General features: G+C 37.3%; 1 protein-coding gene across 3 annotated transcripts in view; it reads left to right on the forward strand.

The window, feature by feature from the left end:
- The window catches only part of PHKB (phosphorylase kinase regulatory subunit beta), a 1,109,273-nt gene that overhangs the window by 830,708 nt on the left and 258,469 nt on the right, over positions 1-20,096 (forward strand). For all 3 annotated transcript variants that reach the window (XM_053701982.1, XM_053701974.1, XM_053701966.1), the window contains one exon: positions 1,948-2,042. In XM_053701982.1, coding sequence (XP_053557957.1) covers positions 1,948-2,042 — 95 coding nt within the window. The remainder of the gene's footprint in view (positions 1-1,947; positions 2,043-20,096) is intronic.

Genomic DNA, 20,096 nt, shown 5'->3' on the forward strand with positions numbered 1-20,096 from the left:
TAAATGCATATGATATCCAAATATTGAAGCACTAGAAAGTGATGCAGCATAGCTGTAAAAAGCTGACTAGAAAGTATCAACTGAACATAAAAAGGAAGATATTTTACCTCAAAATTTCCTTAGTAGAAACATTGCATTGTAAAGAGATTTTAGGCAGTCAATCAGGATATTAGTCCTAGGACTTGCAAGGAAGCGTGCATCTGGCATGTGCAGGCACAAACCTGTTTCCCTATTCAGTTTAATGAAGTTTATTATCAAATCTTGCAAGATTAAAGTGAAATCTCACGAGACTACAGTAAAACAAAGTGTGACGTCAGCACTGACGAAGTTGGTTTGGCTTTTTTTATGTATTTATTTTTTACATGCAGCTGACAGTAGCTGAATGATAACTGTTCAACATAACATTTGCAGTTGTGAGATTGACATTTTGAGGTAAAATATCTTCCTTTTTACATAGAGATGTTAAGGTGATATTTTCTATTTTTATTTAAAAGTACATTGAGACATTAAACTGCATACATTTCAATAAAAAATGGAAACATTATGGGATTCTAAACCTTTTGACCGGTGGTGTATTTATATTTAGCACAAGCATAACTCTTACCTAATGTGGAAAAAAATAATTGTTGTGACAGTTTGTGAGTCTCGTCAACTTTTAATAAAAAAATAAATAAAAGAAAACTCTATTCTCATGTGAGAGATGTCTAACATTCTCTGATGGTCTAGTGGTGGTGTATTTGGTCTCTCCCTGCTCTCTCTTGTTGTACCACATTTCCTTATAGGCTAGTGATCATTTAGAACTGCCCGGCTGAGAGAGGCAGAGGAGGACAGGGATGGACTGGGACTAAAAAAAGGGCCTGGGCATTTTAACGCAGAGCTGCCTACTCCTCTCCCCTTTTTGTTATTTAACCATACCTCAGAACTGACAAGTATAAGGTACTATTTTTATATACGAAAAGATTAAAGGTTTGTAGCATCCTCCTGTGACTGTGTTTTGCAAATTGATTGTCATTGACAGTTCACATTTAATTAATGAATATGCGCTTATTGCTCATTAGCCTGTGTAGTCACCTGAGCATGTGTCATCACACATAAACTGCATTATCTGAGAGAGAAAACACACAGACATAGGCAGTCAGCACCCACATGCAAAGAACAAGCACCCCAGATATTCACAGTCACACAAAAACAGACACCCACAGGCACCAAAAAGGCCTTTTCACATAAAGAGGAGTTGCTTCTCTGTGACTGGCTCACAGACACAGCAAGGCAGTGAGAGGCAGGGCAGGCCCTGCATCATGCACAAGTAATATTGCTTGTGACTAGGTGAGGCTAAGGTATGATTGGATGCTACAAGGGATCATACATACCCAACACCACAATTTGTCACAGAATATAGTGCACCAAAAGCATTTATGGTCACTCCACCAGACTTGCAGAGAGAGCGTTAGACCTTCATGGAATCTAATTAAAATAAAGTTTATGGCTGAGCTGAGTTAATCACCCAGCCTTAATTTTGTTTGTTATGACTGGAAATGATTAAGGATCTATAGCAGATCCAAAACGTTTACAAGCCTAGACATGATGTATCGCCATCTGAAAATTGTGAGTTTTCCAATTCTTGCAGACTCAATACTTAACATTGCAATATTCTACAAACCTATTGGTTGCATACATCTAGTGACTCATGTATAGCTGCCTGTAATTGACCTCAGATGAGAAGGAAACATTCCAATATTTAAGAAACTTATGTAATTAACAAAAAATACATTCTCAGTCTAATCTGTACTCCGAATTTATCATTCTGTCTAGCATTTATTTTGTGCTTAATGTCCCTTTAAAAAAAGGATGATATTTTGACTTGCTTTCCAAGCCATTATCAAGACTCCCTGTACCCTTGTGACATAAAACAAATGTGATTGTTTGTTTTCTTTATTTTTCTTTAAGTTGATGAACTAATAAGTCCAAAGGATTTGGATCCAGCACACCGATATGTTCCTCTTCGAGATCAACGTAACATCAGCATGAGATATTCCAATCAGGTACTATGTTTTCCTTTTACAAACAGTAATCCATTTTCTGGTCAGGCAGTTAAATATTGATACACATATAACCTAGCTTTATCTATTATAGTATTATTACTGTATTATGTTTTATTTATAGTCTACCAGGAAAATACATAGAAGAACCTTATTCTATTTTTTCTGCCTAACCCCATAAAACAGTTTCTTTCATACAGATGGTGAGAGTCCACAATCCATTACTCATGGGAATTACTCTTCACTACCACTAGGAGGAGGCAAATATTCCCAAACCTGAAGAGCTCTATAAATATATAATAATGCTGGAGGAGGTTGAAGAATGAAGAGGTGCATGTGATTCTTCAGAGAAAAGGGGTTTCAGTCTATGTTGAGACCCGGTTCCCCTCAGAGTACAGTGCTTGTCAGAGGGATGTATTTGAGGTATGGTTTATGTTGCTTTGCTTTCACCTCATGGGAACTGTTTCATAAACCCTCTGTAATCGGTCGCAGGGACGTGTCTTCTGCCTCCCTTTATGGATCTACAGATATACTCCTATTCCATAACCTCTGCTGATAGGTTTCAGTAGTGATTTGGCTGTCTGCTACTTGATTGCTAATGGACGAGTGTCTATTGGTAAGTATATTTTATTTTTAAAACAATAGTAACATATAGACACTCATTTAGCTATATTATGGGCACTTTTTGATTGAAAAGTTTATCTATATATATGGCCCGGGGACAGATCTTTCACTATTTCCCTTGCTTTTGCACGTGGAGGTGTTTTGGCGCGCGTAGTATTTTGTTCATCGGGTTTGCGCATGTTGGATTTATGCTCATGGGGTTAGAGCACGTCTCTTAGGAGCTGCAATTATTTTCACGCACCAGGTTTGCTTGTCGGGTTAGCGCCCATCCCTTTAGTTTTCCCACTCGTTGATATACACATGTAGGGTTAGCGCACGTTTGCTCGATTAAGCGTGCGTTGGGTTTTTTGGCACGCACACATTCCCACTAAAACAGCCAGTTGTTTGGCACGCGTTAGGAAGTTATTTTTTTTAAACCTGTTCTTTTCAGCTTGGCTTAGGTGGGGGTACATGACTTACTTTCCGCAAGAGCTTTTATGAAGTGTTTTTCTTATAGTGTTTATTGCATTGCTTTGCCATATGAGATAATGGAGCAGCAGGATTATGTCCCTTTTATTATCCAAGAAACTGAGTCTCCTTAACACCTTTCTACCATTATTAGGTGTGCTTATTGTAAAAAAAAACTGAAGTGCCCTCTTCAGCTCATTTATGTTGCTCATGTTTATATTTGTTAATTCACACAGACCTATCTAATGCTGTTTCTTTGGGTACTAATGCACTTACTCTTTGTTCATTATAGGTTAATGCTGAAGTGGTGCCTCCTGCCATTAAGTCTTTCATCAAGGCTGCAGTCTCTGTGGCGTTGGCTGTTCTTCCGCCTTCAAATAAGCGTAAAAGGTCATTTCAGATTTTGCCTTCTACAAGTGCTATGTGTCCTGATCCCAGGGATACTTTTGTATCTTCAGATGGTGAAGTTTCCTCTGGTATGAGGATTCCTAATCTGAATTGGAACCTGATATTTCCTTTTTTTTTAATTTAAAGTTGAACATATTCTTTGTCTTTTAAAAGAAGTCTTAGTCATTCTCTTTAGGGGCTTTTCTTCAAACTGTCTGGAAGATATGGAAGTGATTGTTATAGTTAATTTGCAGGAACAGGGGTGTGATTTTATTCAAATTTCTTCATTGTTCCAAAGAAGGAAGGCACTTTCAGACCAGTTCTGGATCTAAAGACTCTGAACAAGTTTGTAAGGATTCCATCTTTCAGAATGTAAACTATCATAACTATTCTGCCTTTTGTTCAGCAAGTAATCACTTGAGAAGTTTGGAAAACAGCACACCAGTCCTTGTGGGGCACGGAATAAAAGGACCTGCCAAGTCCCAAAGTACAATCCAAAACACAAAGAATATTCCAGCCTCCAAAATTTAAAAAGAACCTTTATTTCCACATGGGGTCCTCAGAAGAAAAATACAACGTTTCAAGCCTATTGAAGGCTCTTATATACATGACTAAGAGCCTTCAATAGGCTTGAAACGTTGTATGTTTTCTTCTGAGGACCCCATGTGGAAATAAAGGTTCTTTTTAAATTTTGGATTCTGGAATTTTCTTTGTGTTTTATTTTGTTCAGCAAGGTCAGTTTATGTCTACAATAGATTTAAAGGATGCTTACCTTCATATTCCAATTCACAGAGAACATTACCCGTTTCTGAGGTTTGCTTTTCTGGACAAGCACTTTCATTTTCAAGAATATTTATCAAGGTTCTGTGTGCCCTTTTGTCTGTAATCAAAGCTCAGGGCATTGCAGTGTTTTCTTACATGGACAATTTATTGGTTCAAGCTCCGTCTTTTCCTTTAGCAGAATTTCAAACCAATCAACTATTATTGTTTGTTCAAAAACATGGTTGGAGGATCAATTTTCCAATTAGTTCTTTGGTTCCTCAGACAAAAGTTACTTTCCTGGGTTTCCAAATAGACTCAGTGTCCGTGAGTCTTTCTCTAACAGATAGAGACAGCTGAGATTGCTGTCAGCTTGTCTGAAACGTCAGTCTCTTTCATTCCCTCCAGTGGCTCTCTATATGTAAGTACTAGGTCTCATGATTGCAGTTTCAGATGCAATTCAATTTTACATGAGACCTCTTCAGCTTTGTATGCTGTGTCAATGGAGCAGGGATTATACTCAGCTCTCTCAAAATATATTTTTAGATCCAAGTACAAATCAGTCTCTAACTTGGTGGTTGCATCATCAGTTTATTATTCTTTTGCTCATCCTACCTGGTCACTACAGGAGCAAGTCTTTCAGGTTTGGGAGCTTTTTGGGGGTCTCTTACAGCACAGGGGGGTTTGGGATCCTTGGTAGGTAAGTTTCAGGGCCCTTCAAGCTTGGCCTCTGTTGAAAAGGGAGTCTTATCTCAGTTTCCAGACAGACAATGTTACAGCAGTAGCTTATGTCTACCATCAGGGGGGAACTCACAGTTCCCTGGCTATGATGGAGGTGCTTCATATTCTATCTTGGGCAGAAGCCCATTCTTGTCTAGTTTCTGTGATTCTTTCATCCCAGGAGGGAAGAATTGGGAGGCAGACTTTCTAAGTCTTCAGTCTTAATATAAAAACAGTACCGGTATCAGGCGCCCAGCCGTTTAAAAGGTATGTCACCTTATGAGGATAGTGAGTAAAGATAGCCGGTTTCACCGTAGTAGTAAAGTAGAAAGGATAACCAAGATCTTAGGCCTGTAGTAAACTGGTCCCATGTAAATGTGGTATCCAATGAGGTCGTCTGCTGCTGCCGTAGTACCGGGTGTGTATTTTCAAAGAGGCACCCAAACGAAGGAGAGCTGAAACAGAAAAAAAAAGACAGGAGCAGCCCGACTCAAGTGTAAAACATTTAATGGGTAAGCGCACACACACAGCTAAATGTCAACTTACAGGATTTAAAATGATAAAAGGCACATCAGTGTAACTGCATTTATATATGCCACCCCATGTTAGCGGTTTCCAAAGTTCACCGGTTCTCAGCGTGTCCACCACCTCAGTCGATTAAATACCAAGTCTGAAGGTTAAGCCGCAACCAGTCTGTGTGGAGCCCAATGGGATAGTACAGAGGCACAGCGTGGTAGTCCTCTATGCGCGTTTCATCTGAAACCGATCAGACTTTTTCAAGAGAATGATTCACAGGTATCTGGCTCATAAGCTCCTTACCGGCTTATGAGAGGACCAAGGTGTCGACTTCCTGTTTAAAACTTGTATCAGATGTGTCTTGCACATGTCACTGAGACGCTGTACTTCAGCCAAACTTATCCCATTGAGCTTCAGTCTTAATATCCAGGGGAGTGGCCTCTTCATCAGGATGTGTTCAATCAGCTTGTGTATCTTAGGGGTTTCCCAGTACAGGCAGTCCCCGGGTTACGTACAAGATAGGGACTTTAGGTTTGTTCTTAAGTTGAATTTGTATGTAAGTTGGAACAGGCACTTTTTTATGTGAAACTCTAGCCAAACATTTTTTTTTTGTTTTGGATAGCATAGGATAAAGTTTGTTTTGCTATCTGTGCCCCTGTTCAGAAAATTTCACATCACTTTCTGTCCTTGTGACAATTGGATTTTCAGTATTTTGGATTATCCTGGAAAGAAGGATTGTCGATAAAGCTCTATTTTCTCTGTATGTAAGTACGAGTTGTACTTAAGTCGGATGTCTGTAACCCGAGGACTGCCTGTAATATATCTGATGGTCTATCGTTTGAACAACAAACTTCCCAGGTACTTTGCAAGGTCCAGGAATCCTCAGGCAGAGGTAGTTGATGCTCTAGTAGTTCCTTTGTCATTTCAGCCTGCTTATCTGTTTTCTCCTCTGGTTCTTCTTCCCAGAGTGATTTCCAAGATAAGGATAGAGAAGTTATTTGTTATCCTGATTGCCTCAGCATGGCCTCGCAGGATTTGGTATGCAGATTTGGAGCCAGCCTTCAAGGTTCTTAGAAATTAGCATATGAGCCTACCTAGGTTTAGAGTTCACTAAGAAGAAAATACAGCTGAAGCAGGAAGGAAGGAAAACAAATAGTGGATCACCACGTGAGTACCATCATATCACAGGGATCAAAAGGAAACTAGCAACAAGATAACTCCACCTAACAAGTATTGAACTACTTACTGCAACATAACAACATTTACATGCCATTGAATTACAAAGAAATCCTTTCCCAAAGACTGTCACTATTCTCTACACTGAATAACTGAGAAATGCAATATTACATATCCATATGATCTAAGGCTTCATATATACACAACGAGCCTTGTCAATAGCACACTATTGGGAATATATGATTTTAAGTTTGCTATGCTTGGAGAATATAGTATATCTTGTTTTTTTTATATTTTTGCTAGCTATTAGCTCTTAAAAGGACAATTTACTCAAAACATGTCTCCCCTTTAATTTGTTCCCAATGATCCACTTTACCTGCTGGAGTGTATTAAATTGTTTAAACGTATTTCCATTACCCTTATATTGGCATTTGAAATAGTTTATTTAGCCTGTGCTATCCTCACCCATCCTGAAAGTTTTTAGCCTCAAGGCCAAGCTGTGTTAACACAGCCAGTAGAAGAAATTACACTCCCAATGGGTTATAGAATAGATAAGGTAATAAAATTTTAACTTTCCATTGTTTTTCTCAAAGTATTGGTGATTGGTTTATGGACAGATATATGATAAAGAAGCAGGTATATGTACACAATGTGATAAAGTAATGAGATCTGATTATATCTACAAGCTCAACCCATTTTATTAGGTTGTGGCTTCAAAGCACAAAATCAGCTAATTCATATACACAAATAAGCCTTAAAAAGAAAATCTCATACATTTTATACACTGCAGCTGGTAAAAAAGTAATTGGAAACACATTAAGGGAAAACAATTTTATAGTATACTGTCACTGGTGTGAATACAGTCATTTCATGCTAATTTTAAAATATCTATGTAATACTAAATAAAAAACTTTTATATATCAACATTATACTCTGGGAATAACTATTAATTAAGAGAGACATTTTGGAACAAGCAACGTAGTTGCGCCACATTTGTTTTTGATATTTTAATCCAAACTTTTTTCTGGGAAGAATAGTTTTTAAGGTTGGCGAAGTTCCACATTTCTCTCCAGGACTTATATAACAATACTGAGTTTTCTCTGAAAATTCTTTAGATGGTTCCTCTACGTCCAGGCCTACAGATGTAAGCTGCATAGATCTACAGGCCCTGGTGAAATAAGAGCACTTGTTAAGCAAGCTTGGGATACACATTGGAAGCTTGTAAAATGTGTCTGTCCTCAGTGTGCTATTTGGGATATCTTTTCTGCATCATTGACGTATGGAAATTCTTTGGAATCTACTGCTTTACAGCATATTTTTAAATTCCTTAATAATGATTCTTAGTGCAAGATTCAAGTCTCAATTTTCACCCTTGGCCCTTTCTTGTGGGAAGGAGCCTTCTAGTATATTAAAGGGACAGTAAATGTTGCACTATGTGCAGAATTATGTAACATAAGGATAGCCATAAAAAGGGAAATTAAAGATTTATGCACATAAAAATGTACTTACCTTACATTTATTTGTTTTTTTTTACCATAGACCTTGTTATGGGCTTGCTGACTAATCACAGAGCGCCCAATAGCAATGTTTAACTAAATGTAGCACGCTCATGTGTTGACTCAAGATCACAATATCAAGATCACGTTGTATGTCTGTGCATCCGCAGGTGCTAAATTATGCAGTAAAGGTTCGAAGTTCAACCAAGGCTTCCAAATAAATATTTTTTTCAGCATAATCTTTTTTCACTACTTGTCATAACAACATCTGGCAACAAAATGATTTCACACATTTAATAAAAACCCTTGAGAATGTTAAATTCAGATCCATATGTCTATTAAGATGTATTTTGGTGCCCTTGTTATTTTACAAAAAAACTTGTTTAATTTGAAGGCAAAAGAGACACAAGTATCTGATCATTTCATTATGTTGGATTATGCTCATATGGTTCACACTTATATCAATCCACAGGAGTTTGGGGAAATTCTTTTTCAGACCTTTGTATCTTAAAAATGGTATAAACGGTTACATTACAGAATTTACAGAAGTTTTTCTTGGATACAGAACACTTACATGGACTTTAAAGTCTTATGCATAATATATTTCAGCTATTAAATATAGTATTGCCAAAGATCTGCATACAGAATATTTTAAAATAACTTAAAACTTTAATTTAGCTAGCATAGTTTGCATTGTATTGCTCTCCAGGGACATACCCCTTGAAAAGCACCTTTATATATTTATCTAAATTGCTTTGCTAAGGCCAATTAGGGACAGATATAACTGAGGTCCTGCACTGATCATTGAATAAAATAATGTGAGATCATGATTTTGAATCCTGCAAGATCCACTTTTTTCCTGCCACAACTCTGCAAAGATCTGTTTATCTTCGGTTTTCATTAGGTGAGAAATACATTGTCGTTTTCTACTTTTTTGCACCTGCACTGTCCCCAAAGAGAAGTCTGTAACAACTAACAAAGTAATTGTAAAGAGTTATACAATTGGGTACAAGGAGCTTTTACTCTACGTTAAGAAATAATGATTCTGCTTGTAGTGAAGTTTAATTAGATTGCATTTGCAACAGTTAAATTCTCATTCACACTAAATAACTTTATTCAAAATATCTTTGGAAAATGATTTTAAAAAAAACACACACACACACAAATAGCTTGAGCTCAATTGTTAAAAACACTTAAACCAACCGTGATACTGAAACTCCCATTCTGATAAGGCAGTTATAAGTAGTATAAGCCAGCAGTGACTATATCAAAACTATTAAAGCCCTTTCAATCCGAGGGCTAAAGTTGAATTGTTTTAGTCATTATCATTTTAAGCTAACTGCTAGGCTGTAATATCTTTATATATACCAGGGAAATCAGTCTTTATGCATGGTAAGCAAAATTAAAAGAGAGACGGAGCTACTCCAAAGGACCCCTGACGCGCGTTTCACAAAAACTCTTTTGACCCCCTCTGAAGAAGCGTTTTTGTGAAACGCGCGTCAGGCGTCCTTTGGAGTAGCTCCGTCTCTCTGTTGTTTTAATTTTTCTTACCATGCACAAAGACTGATCTCCCTGGTATATATAAAGCTATTAAAGGCTAGCAGTTAGTTTAAAATGATAATGACTAAAACAATTCAACTTTAGCCCTTGGATTGAAAGGGCTTTTATAGTTTTTATATAGTCACTGCTGGCTTATACTACTTATAACTGCCTTATCAGAATGGGAGTTTCAGTATCACGGCTGGTTTAAGTCTTTTTAACCAATTGAGCTCAAGCTATTTGTGTATGTGTATGTTTTCTTTTATAATTTTCCAATACATTTTGAATAAAGTTATTTAGTGTGAATGAGAATTTAACTGTTGCAAATACAATCTAATTAAAATTCACTACAAGCAGAATCATTATTTCTTAACGTAGAGTAAAAGCTCCTTGTACCCAATTGTATAACTCTTTACAATTACTTTGTTAGTTGTTATTTGCTCCTAGCTTTAAATCTACGGCAGGTAGTCTTATCACATAAATATTTAGAAACCATTCTAGATATCATAGAATTATATGTCTCCTGTTTAATATTATTCTGCTTCCCCCACTTCATATTGTCATTTAAACTCAAGAGAATTCTGTGTTAATCTTGGGAGCTTAAAAATAAATGTATATTGTGCTCACGTGGTAGATTCTGAACCAAGTCAGAAAAGGACGTTATTTGAATTAAAATTCCAGACACACATTAGAATTTCAAGATTTTGAAATTAATGAACTATGTGGAACTAGATGAGTGTTTTATACACAAGAAAATGCAGTCTGATAGATATGAGGATCTATTCCAGGGGCATATAGTCACATGTGCAGTACATCTCTCCCTTCTATTCCAAAATGGACAAAGGGTGAATAGAGCCAGTGGAATAAAGCCAGCAGTCTCAAAAATTAAAAAAAAACTTTCTTTGAATGACAATGGAAGATATGGATCACAGAATGTATTGTCAGTAGTGTGGGGATGCTATGTAAGACCTGGAATGTCTTGTAAACTAAACCTTTGTTCTGAAATCATCAGCAGTCAACTTTTTGTTGTATTATGTGTAGCCGGCTGCAGGAAGACCATGGCTTTTAACAATATCTTACCTTATTCAGAAATTGGTTATAAGGTGATCATGGTGGAGCCAAGGAATGTCTTCAGCCTGGCAGAAACACATCTCAAGAACAAGTAGATCATCTTCCCAGAAAAAAAGATGATCCTAAAGCAAGTTATCTTAAAGGGATACAAAACTCATTTTTTTTTCTTTCTTGATTCAGATAGATTATGCAATTTTAAGCAACTTTCTTATTTACTCCTATTATCAATTTTTCTTCGTTCTCTTGCTATCTTTAGTTGAAAACGAAGGCATCTAAGCTAAGGAGCCAGACAATTTTTTGTCCAGCACTCTGGACAGCATTTAACCACCAATCGGCAAGAACAACCCAGGTTGTGAGCCAAAAATGGGCCGGCTTCTAAACTCACATTCTTGCTTTTCAAATAAAGATAGCAAGAGAATGAAGAAAAATTGATAATAGTAATAAATTGGAAAGTTGCTTAAAATTGCATGCTCTATCTGAATCATGAAAGATAAAGTTTGGGTTCAGTGTCCCTTTAATCACAAAAATGTGATTCAACCATTAGAGTAGTAGAGAGACCATATTGGCTCATGCCATTGCAGAAGAAGAGTTTTTTTTTTAATTCACCGCATTTCTTAATGAAAAAGTTAGTTTACTTGATATAGTTGAAAAACATAAAAAATACATTTTGGGAGGTTGTTCTTGCCATAACTGTTAATGCATGGTGAAAGAATCTGAAGTTGGACATCATTTGTGGCCCTTATAATATTTCCCCCCTTATTCTAATAATATCTACTATTCTACAATATTGCTCCTTTGTGAATAGCTAATATTTTGACCCTTCTGGGTGTTTGATCTTATCTGATCTAATTTACTTTTCTTGGTCATTTCCTTAGTAGCATTTACTATGTCTCTCCCAACTTTTTGTGCATATTAATATATTTTTTTAGTTATGTATTTGAGTTATGGTACATAAAGTATTGAACCACTGAATGGTTGACTTGTTTTAACATGGGATGAAATATCTGTTTTCTGAGGTTTCCGACTAGGCACAAACCCTCAGGTGATTTAAAATGAAATAAGAAATGCAAATTACCACAGATAGGATTAAATCTCCTTCTTTCCCATTAAAACCCTGGACATTCTACAACTCTAAACGAATTTCCTCTTTTTAAGAGAGAGAATAGATATGAAGCTAGCTGTTCTGCTAACCATCTCATCTTCTCAAACTCTTCCCAAATAATTATTCGACTGGAAAAAGATTGCCTTTCCTGTGATAAAGCACTTAATCAAGTGCAGCAGTCCATGAAACCTGTCTGTAAATAAACAGTTCCCACAAGTGAAGGAAATATATTTTCATATAATTTTCCTGTCTTCAAAGTACTTTGCAAGGACTTGTTCTGGAATTCGGCTTAATGGAATTGTTATCTGTGCTCTTAAGTCTCTCATAAAGATTCACAGTATTCTACTTATTGAAATATCATTTTAAAAGGTTATTTTCAGTTTTGCAAAATAATAAATAAAAATGCTGAAGATTTTATGAAAAGAGTAAATTGTTTTTTGTGATTTGTGATGATTTAATAGAAGTCAATGCAGTCAAAACAAGACTGTGATAGAAAAGTATAAACTAACAATATTTTTTTTAAAAAAGAATATTATTTAAGTTATTAAATAATATATAACAAAAGTAATGATTAGGTTTTAATTTAGCAGTGATATAGCTTAAATGACACACAATTCTTTAGGTCATGTCATATTTTTTTTGTTTGCATTACTGTCCCTAGATAACAGTGTGTTTAACCCCACCACAAAGGTAAAGTCACACAAATGGTGATTGGAAGTTTGTGCGACTGCCGCTCCTGGTTTGCTGACCAGAAGGTTTCCTGTTTGAAAGCTACAATACTTGCAGCTCCTAATTAATGATTTTTACATTCCCAAAGGGTTTAAACAAAGGGGTAAACAAATAGCCAGGATCAGAATGTACTACAATTTCCTATTAAAATCTTTATTTTGTGTCATGTCACATATTGAACTTATTGACGTTGGAGGAGGGTATAGGATTTACTAAAGCAAGTAGCTGATAATCATTGTATTCCAAGCTAAAGCAGGAACATCCTTTCAAACCAGCTAGGCTGTCTCACTCCCACTACACTGTGAGGTACATTTCTGATTCCAGTTTGCATAGCTTTTCTATAGCTAATACTATAGTGTTGACATTTTCAGTATAGGTAGTAGTTGACAACCCATCTGCCCCTACTGCATCCAAACTTCTCTCACTCACTAACTCCTTTGGCCTCTCACAATCCACCCTATTCCCTACCTACCGTAGATCTATTGATCTGGTATTCTCCTATCTCTGCTCTCTCCTTGATGTTGCCTGTCGCCCATTTCCCATCTCAGACCACCATCTGCTAACCTTTAATCTTAATATACAGGCTACACCTACTTCTTGCCCTCACACCTGTAGAAATCTGCACACTGTAGACCCTCCCTAACTCTCCAACCTTATTCAAATACGCCTCCCCCACACTTCGACGATATCATGCCCTGACCTTGCTATAACCCAATTTAAAAATACCCTCTCTTCTGCACTTGACACTCTTGCTCCGCTCCAACTTTGCAAAGCCCCACGTCGTCAGCTCCAGCCCTGGCACTCCCAGCAAACACGCCACCTGCAAAAATGCTCCCGCACTGCTGAACGCGCCTGGAGGAAATCCCGCTCTAAACCTGATTTCATGCACTATAAATTAATTCTTCACTCTTACACCTCTGCCTTTCACCTAGCTAAGCAAACCTACTTCTCTTATATCCACTCACTCCTTAAACCCTAAAAGACTCTTCTCCATTTTCAAATCTCTCCTCTACCCACCCACACCACCCCCCTCATCTGCATTCAGTGCTCATGCCCTGGCTGACTACTTTTTAAATAAAACACCATCCGAAGAAACATCCCAACAGAAGCCTGCAATCTCCCAATTTCACCCCCTCAGCCACTATGCACCCCCCTCACAACCACTGAGAGTGAAGTGGCTTCCCTATTGTCTTCCTCACTACCTGCCCACTTGACCCTATTCCTTCACATCTAATACCTTCTCTGTCTCCCACCCTCACTCTGGCTCTTATTCATATATTCAACCTATCCCTTTCTACCGGCTCATTCCCTGCCTCCTTCAAACATGCAAAGGTCACCCCCATCCTCAAAAAACCCTCCCTTGACCCTAACTCTCCTGCAAACTACCGCCTCCATATCATTGCTCCCGCTAGCTTAAAAAATCCTTGAAAAACTAGCTTTTGAGCGCCTAACTCACTTCCTGTCCTCCAACTCATTGCTCAACCTCCTGCAATCTGGCTTCCGTCCCCAACACTCAACTGAGTCTGCCCTCACCATGGTTACTAACAATCTCCTTTCTAGTAAAAACAAAGGCTACTACTCTATGCTCATCTTACTTGACCTCTCTGCTGCCTTTGACAATTTGACCATCCCCTTCTCTTACGAACTCTCAGCTCTCTTGGGCTCTGTGACACTGCCCTCTCGTGGATTCACTCTTATCTCTCTAACAGATCCTTCTCCGTCTCTTTTGCTGGTGACTCCTCCTCTCCATTGCCTCTGTCTGTTGGAGTACTTCAAGGCTCTGTCCTGGGTCCCCTACTCTTCTCTATTTACTTCTTCAATGGGTAAACTCATCAACAGCTATGGCTTCAACTATCACCTCTATGCTGATGATACCCAAATCTACCTTTCCACCCCTGCACTCTCTCCTTCTGTCAATTCTCACATTAGCGACTGCTTATCTTTCATTTCCTCCTGGATGGTCTCTCACCACCTAAAAATAAACTTCTAATCCCTGTAACTCTACTCAATTTTCTAATTTTTCCATCACTGTTGGCAGCACCACTATCTCCCCATCACCCCAAGTCCGCTGCTCCAGAGTCACACTTGACTCCAATCTGTCCTTCATTCCCCACATACAATTGCTCTTTTCACACCCACGCAAAATCTCCAAAAATGTGTCCGTTTCTGAGTGCTGAAACTACTATACAGCTAATCCACTCCCTGGTTATTTCCTGATTTGACTACAGTAATAACTTACTATCTGGCCTCCCTCTCTCCCGCTTCTCTCCCCTTCAATCCATCCTAAATGCATCTGCAAGGCTAATCCACTTCTCTCGATGCTGTGTTTCTGCTTCACCTCTCTGTGAATCCCTTCACTGGCTCCCCATTCACAGCAGAATTAAATTCACCAATGCTGCCCCACCCTACCTGTCCTCACTCATCAATAAATATATTCCAGCTCACCCCCTATGATCCAACAATGACCTGCTTCTTGCATCCTCTACCATCACCTCCTCTCATGCTAGACTACAGGACTTCTCTCGTGCAGCACCAACCCTCTGGAACGCACTTCCTCGAGCTGTCAGACTTTCCCCTAACCTCTCCTCCTTTAAACGTTCCCTAAAGACCTTTTTGTTCAGGGAAGCTTATCACCCGACTCATTAACAAATTAACTTCACCTACCCAACAGTTGCCCTCATCTATCTCCTCACTAAAATCATTCTCACCTTTGCAGTACCCACCTCCTGTTTCCCATCCTCCCACCCATCTAGATTGTAAGTTCCCATGGGAATCTATCTATTGGGTACTTATAGAGCGCAAACTAATCATCAGTGAGGGTCTCAAGGCGCTAAGGGAATAGGGTCCTCAATTCCCCTTGTATTTGTCTGTAAAATTTTGTCTCTTATTGTATTGTTTCTCCGTTGTACTATTAATCCTTGTACCCATGGGCAGCGCTGCCGAATCTGTTGGCGCTTTATAAATAAAGAATAATAATAATAGTTTCAACAGGTCTACCGTCAACTACCCCATTCCATTTTTATTTAGCCTGAGAGACTGGTATGGGACCTAGTGTTCCTCAGAATGATGTTGCTTTTTCATTACTTTTATAGTACTTCTTTTGGGGGAAATATCCATATGATGCCTATCAGCTGAACTTAAGATATAGCCCCCTGTCTTATACTAAAGCGCTCTTTGTTATGGAGGCTACCTGAGGGTCCAGTTCAGTTAACATGTTATGTTTTAAGTTTCTCATTTGCACCTAAAATTGTTAATTAGGCTAAAATGTTCAACAGAATATAACCTTCATCACCATATACCTTTTTGTGACAGCCTTTTCCTTAAGCGTAATAGAGTTTGGGTTCCAGGTGGCCTCCCCTCACTTGCAGGTTAGCTTTACTAAGTCTCATTTTGTTGCACAGATTTTCCTTTGTACTGTTTAAGTTAGAGGTCCACTCCTAGCCAGAATTTTTATTTACCTATTTTGTCTCACGGAGCACTCTTTGTTTTGTTTTATTTTTTTATTACCATAGTTATGACTGTGTATTATATTATGGCAAGTATATCAACTTATTAACTAGAATTTATTTTGTTAGGCACTTAGCTCACATCACTAGCTCTTATAGAGGTAGCTTCTGCAATTATACTGGTGGAGGAGTTAATTTCTTAGAGCTATGACTCTTTGATATGAAGCCATTACTGCTCAGACCCCTTGTGTTTATTTTGCAAATTGGGTATGTTTTTTAGTTATGGATTCCTCTCCTAGTCACACAAAAGTACACTCTTAGTTATATTGTCTATGCATTATGAGCATTTCTTGTGTTTGTCTAATAGGCAACTGTAATCCAAACCCTTTCTATCAAGGGTTGAAGCAGGTAGCACATTTATACTACACTGAATTTTTTATCTCACTCCTGTGACTGCCTTAACGTTATCTCCCCCTATCCCCTAGACGTCCTGAAGAAAATTTGTTAACTCAATAGAGTGATTATGTGTTATAGATATTTTTCATGTATTTAAATTATTTTCATATACTAACCTTGGTTATTTACTATTATTATAGGTGTACTGCATAGACAACTACTTCTGGTCTATATGGATTGCTTGGACATATCCTACTAGTGTTTCTCTTTAGTTTATTATGTCTTATAACTCTGTTTGTGAGCAATCATACTATTAAGGGTCTTTCACGCAACTAACTTGGACACCTTGCTTATATATACTTAAGTTTATTACTCATTATACAGGCACATTGTTAGGACTCTCATTACATCATGCAGACACATCTTTAGGACTTTCATTACTTCAATCATTATGCATGTAGGTGTGGGCTACATTAGTTTCTAGGTATGTCTTAATTATAAGAGGTACGTGTGGCTATCTCACTTAGCAATATCGTCCCTAGTGCTGGTTCACCAGGGGTATATCTTACTTACATTTATCTACCCATTTAACCCAGATATATATATCACTAGTAATTATGGGTCAAATATAGATATTTATATATGCATACCTATCTATTATATACTATGCCCGTGACAACCCAGGTACTGATTTAATGCCCCATTCTACTATGCCTACAGTATCTGCCTACAAGGAGACGCAGATTTGTTAATTAGATTAGTTGTTATTGTTTTTGCATATTATTGCAACCTAATCAATGTATGTATCTTGAGCTTGTTGCTATTATATTAAGGAAGGACCTAAGTGTTGTACTGTAAATCCACTCACCACTTGTATATTAATGCCTGACGTTATATTTAATTTTGCCTCTATACACACCACCGGTCCCCTTCCCCATCTTCTCGACTACTTAACTGCTTTGATATAGATGGCTCCGCCCCCCCTTTTTCTACCCTATATTTAAAGGGACATTCCAGTCAAAATTTAAATGCACATAGATTTATTACATCCTTGAATAGAAAAATATTTGCAATATGCTTGTACTGGCAAAAATGCTTCTAGTAAAAGTTATCACTGTTTCAGTGTTCAAATTTTTCTCTGCACGTGCATGTGAAGCATATATATTGTCACTGCACCCACATTTTAAATAATGCAGCTGCTCAGATAATCAGTGGGGCTTGTATCATGTCAGCAATTAACTAATTGAGTCATTACAAGATGGAACAAGCACCTTAGGCTCTCTGAGCAAGTGTTGTGTTTCAAATGCTGGGGCACGGTTCACACTTAAATACACTTTTGAAACAGCTATAGTTTTTATTAGAAGCATTTTTGCTAATGCATGTATATTACAAAATTGCTTCAGTTAAATACCGAAATGCACCCATGTGGTTTCCAATTTTGACTGGAATATCCCTTTAAGAGCGGCTTTTTGCCCGCTAACTATCCCCCCCCTTTTTTATATATATATTGCATTTTCATCTCATTATACGGTCCAGGAGGGGCCTTCCTAGAGACTACCATATATGTTTTATTTACGTGTTCATGCGACCCACAAGTGGTTAGCTCAGTAGTCACCCCAATAAGCTATTATTATTACAAAATGGAGGATTCAGAAGCTCATGTCACTTACTATTTCAATCGCTATTTTCAATATAATTTGTTCATGTATTTTATATGTTTCTGTGTCTAGAATAGCAACACTTGTGACTATTACCATCTGTTGTAATGTTTGAAAATCCTCAATAAAAAATTATATTAAAAAAAAAAAAATAGTTTCAACAGGAAAATCAAATAACAAAATAAAGGTGGATGATTTAACAATATGATACTCTCCAGCAGGTAAAATGCATAATTAAGAACACATTAATCAGAGGAGATTTTACAGTACACTGTCTATGTTATGTTAGTGTCCAGAATCAGTAGCAGTTACATTTACAATAACCATTTAAAATGATACAGTTATGTAATTAATATCAGACAATGGTGATGGAGAAGCCAAGGCACCTTTTTAACATTTTATTAAAATTAAAATGGCTGCTGCAATGGTTCTTCAAACACTCCAAGCTTCTTAATTCTGCAAGATAAAACATAAGATTACTAGACTTCAGATCACTGCTTTTTCATGCAAAATATTTACATTTAGTTTACTTTAAACATATTCTTTTAAATCAGAAGTCCTTTAGCATAATGTGTATTATGTTTAATATACATATAGCATCCTTTTGTATAGTGCCGTAGAAACACCGGATGTCTATAACAAAAGCATAATCATTTCTATCTTTTTATCAGCAGTGACTCTGCTGGTAATTCTTATATAAAATGCAGGATTTGCTCTTTCCACGTTTATAAATAAATGTAGTAGTAATAATATACCGTGGATATTGACCGGCACCTGCCCAAAATTACTTTTACTCCTTCAGTGTTGCTGTTGTCCTCTTGGTACCTTCCCTAAGATAAGTTTTGTTCTCGTTCTCACATCAATTTTGTAGGGTTGTCGTGATCTTTGCAGTGTGCCACATTTTCTCCACTAATTGATGATGGTTTTGACAGCGCTTCATGGTGCATCCAGTGCCTTCTATATTCTTTTTTTCATCCCTCTCCTGATTGGTACAGTTAGCTCTTGCGGTTTCTTTGGCAACTTTTTGCAGGCCATGAGTGTCCCAGTAAGATGCAACCCCAAACATTCAAGCAAATCCTACAGCAACAGCTGACTTTAATCTGGTTATTATCAAAATCGCGTTTATTGATTGCCTACAGGCATAAAGTAACGGGTTATTAGTTTTCTCTCAATTGTTTCTTGGAAGATCACATTACAAATGGCAAAGGTCTGACATTTACATTGTTGTTGACATCTTTACATTTCAAAAAACTGCACTGTCATAAGGGTGTGTAGACTTTTTATATCTGCTGTATGGTCACAGAGAATTAATATGCACTATTAGCGTGTACGTGTAACATAGGTTATCATTGTGATATTCAAAACCTTGCCCTGTAATTCTTCACTGCATAGTCACATTTAATATTCTATTAAATAGTGATAGAGAATTGCAGTATTCTAAAAGATATGATAGTGCATTTAAATAAATGTCAGACTAATCACTCTCAGTAAGAAGATTCTTTGTATTTCTTAATTTGATACAGTATGGTTTTGTGCATCTCAAACACATGCCCACTTTAAATGTAACATGTTTACCTTATTCATTTTTCTCATTATGTGCAATGAGCGATCTTACCAAGCACATTATTCTTTAATAAAACGTATAAATTATCTTGTCTACTCCATGTCTACTGCAGAAAATGTGCTGTGACAGTAACCAAGAAATCTATTTGTTCCCTAAGTCTCGGTTATGCATCATTCAAAAGAGCAGTGGCAGTTAGGCCCCTGTGGTCTTTGTAAGATTTATAGCTATGAATTCTTCAGTTTCATTTCTCTGTCTACACTGAAATTGATTAGCAGGTAGTGGTATAGAGGACAATTGAGAGAGACTACAAGTTTGCCTCTGTTCCGGTTAATAAACTCAATTTAGATTGTTATTGTTGAGTTTCTCAGTGCAAAATAACTGGGAAAATAATTACATTTATTATACATGGAAAATTCAATCTCATGCC

This window comes from Bombina bombina, chromosome 1, assembly GCF_027579735.1.
Source record: "Bombina bombina isolate aBomBom1 chromosome 1, aBomBom1.pri, whole genome shotgun sequence".
NCBI lineage: Eukaryota > Metazoa > Chordata > Amphibia > Anura > Bombinatoridae > Bombina > Bombina bombina.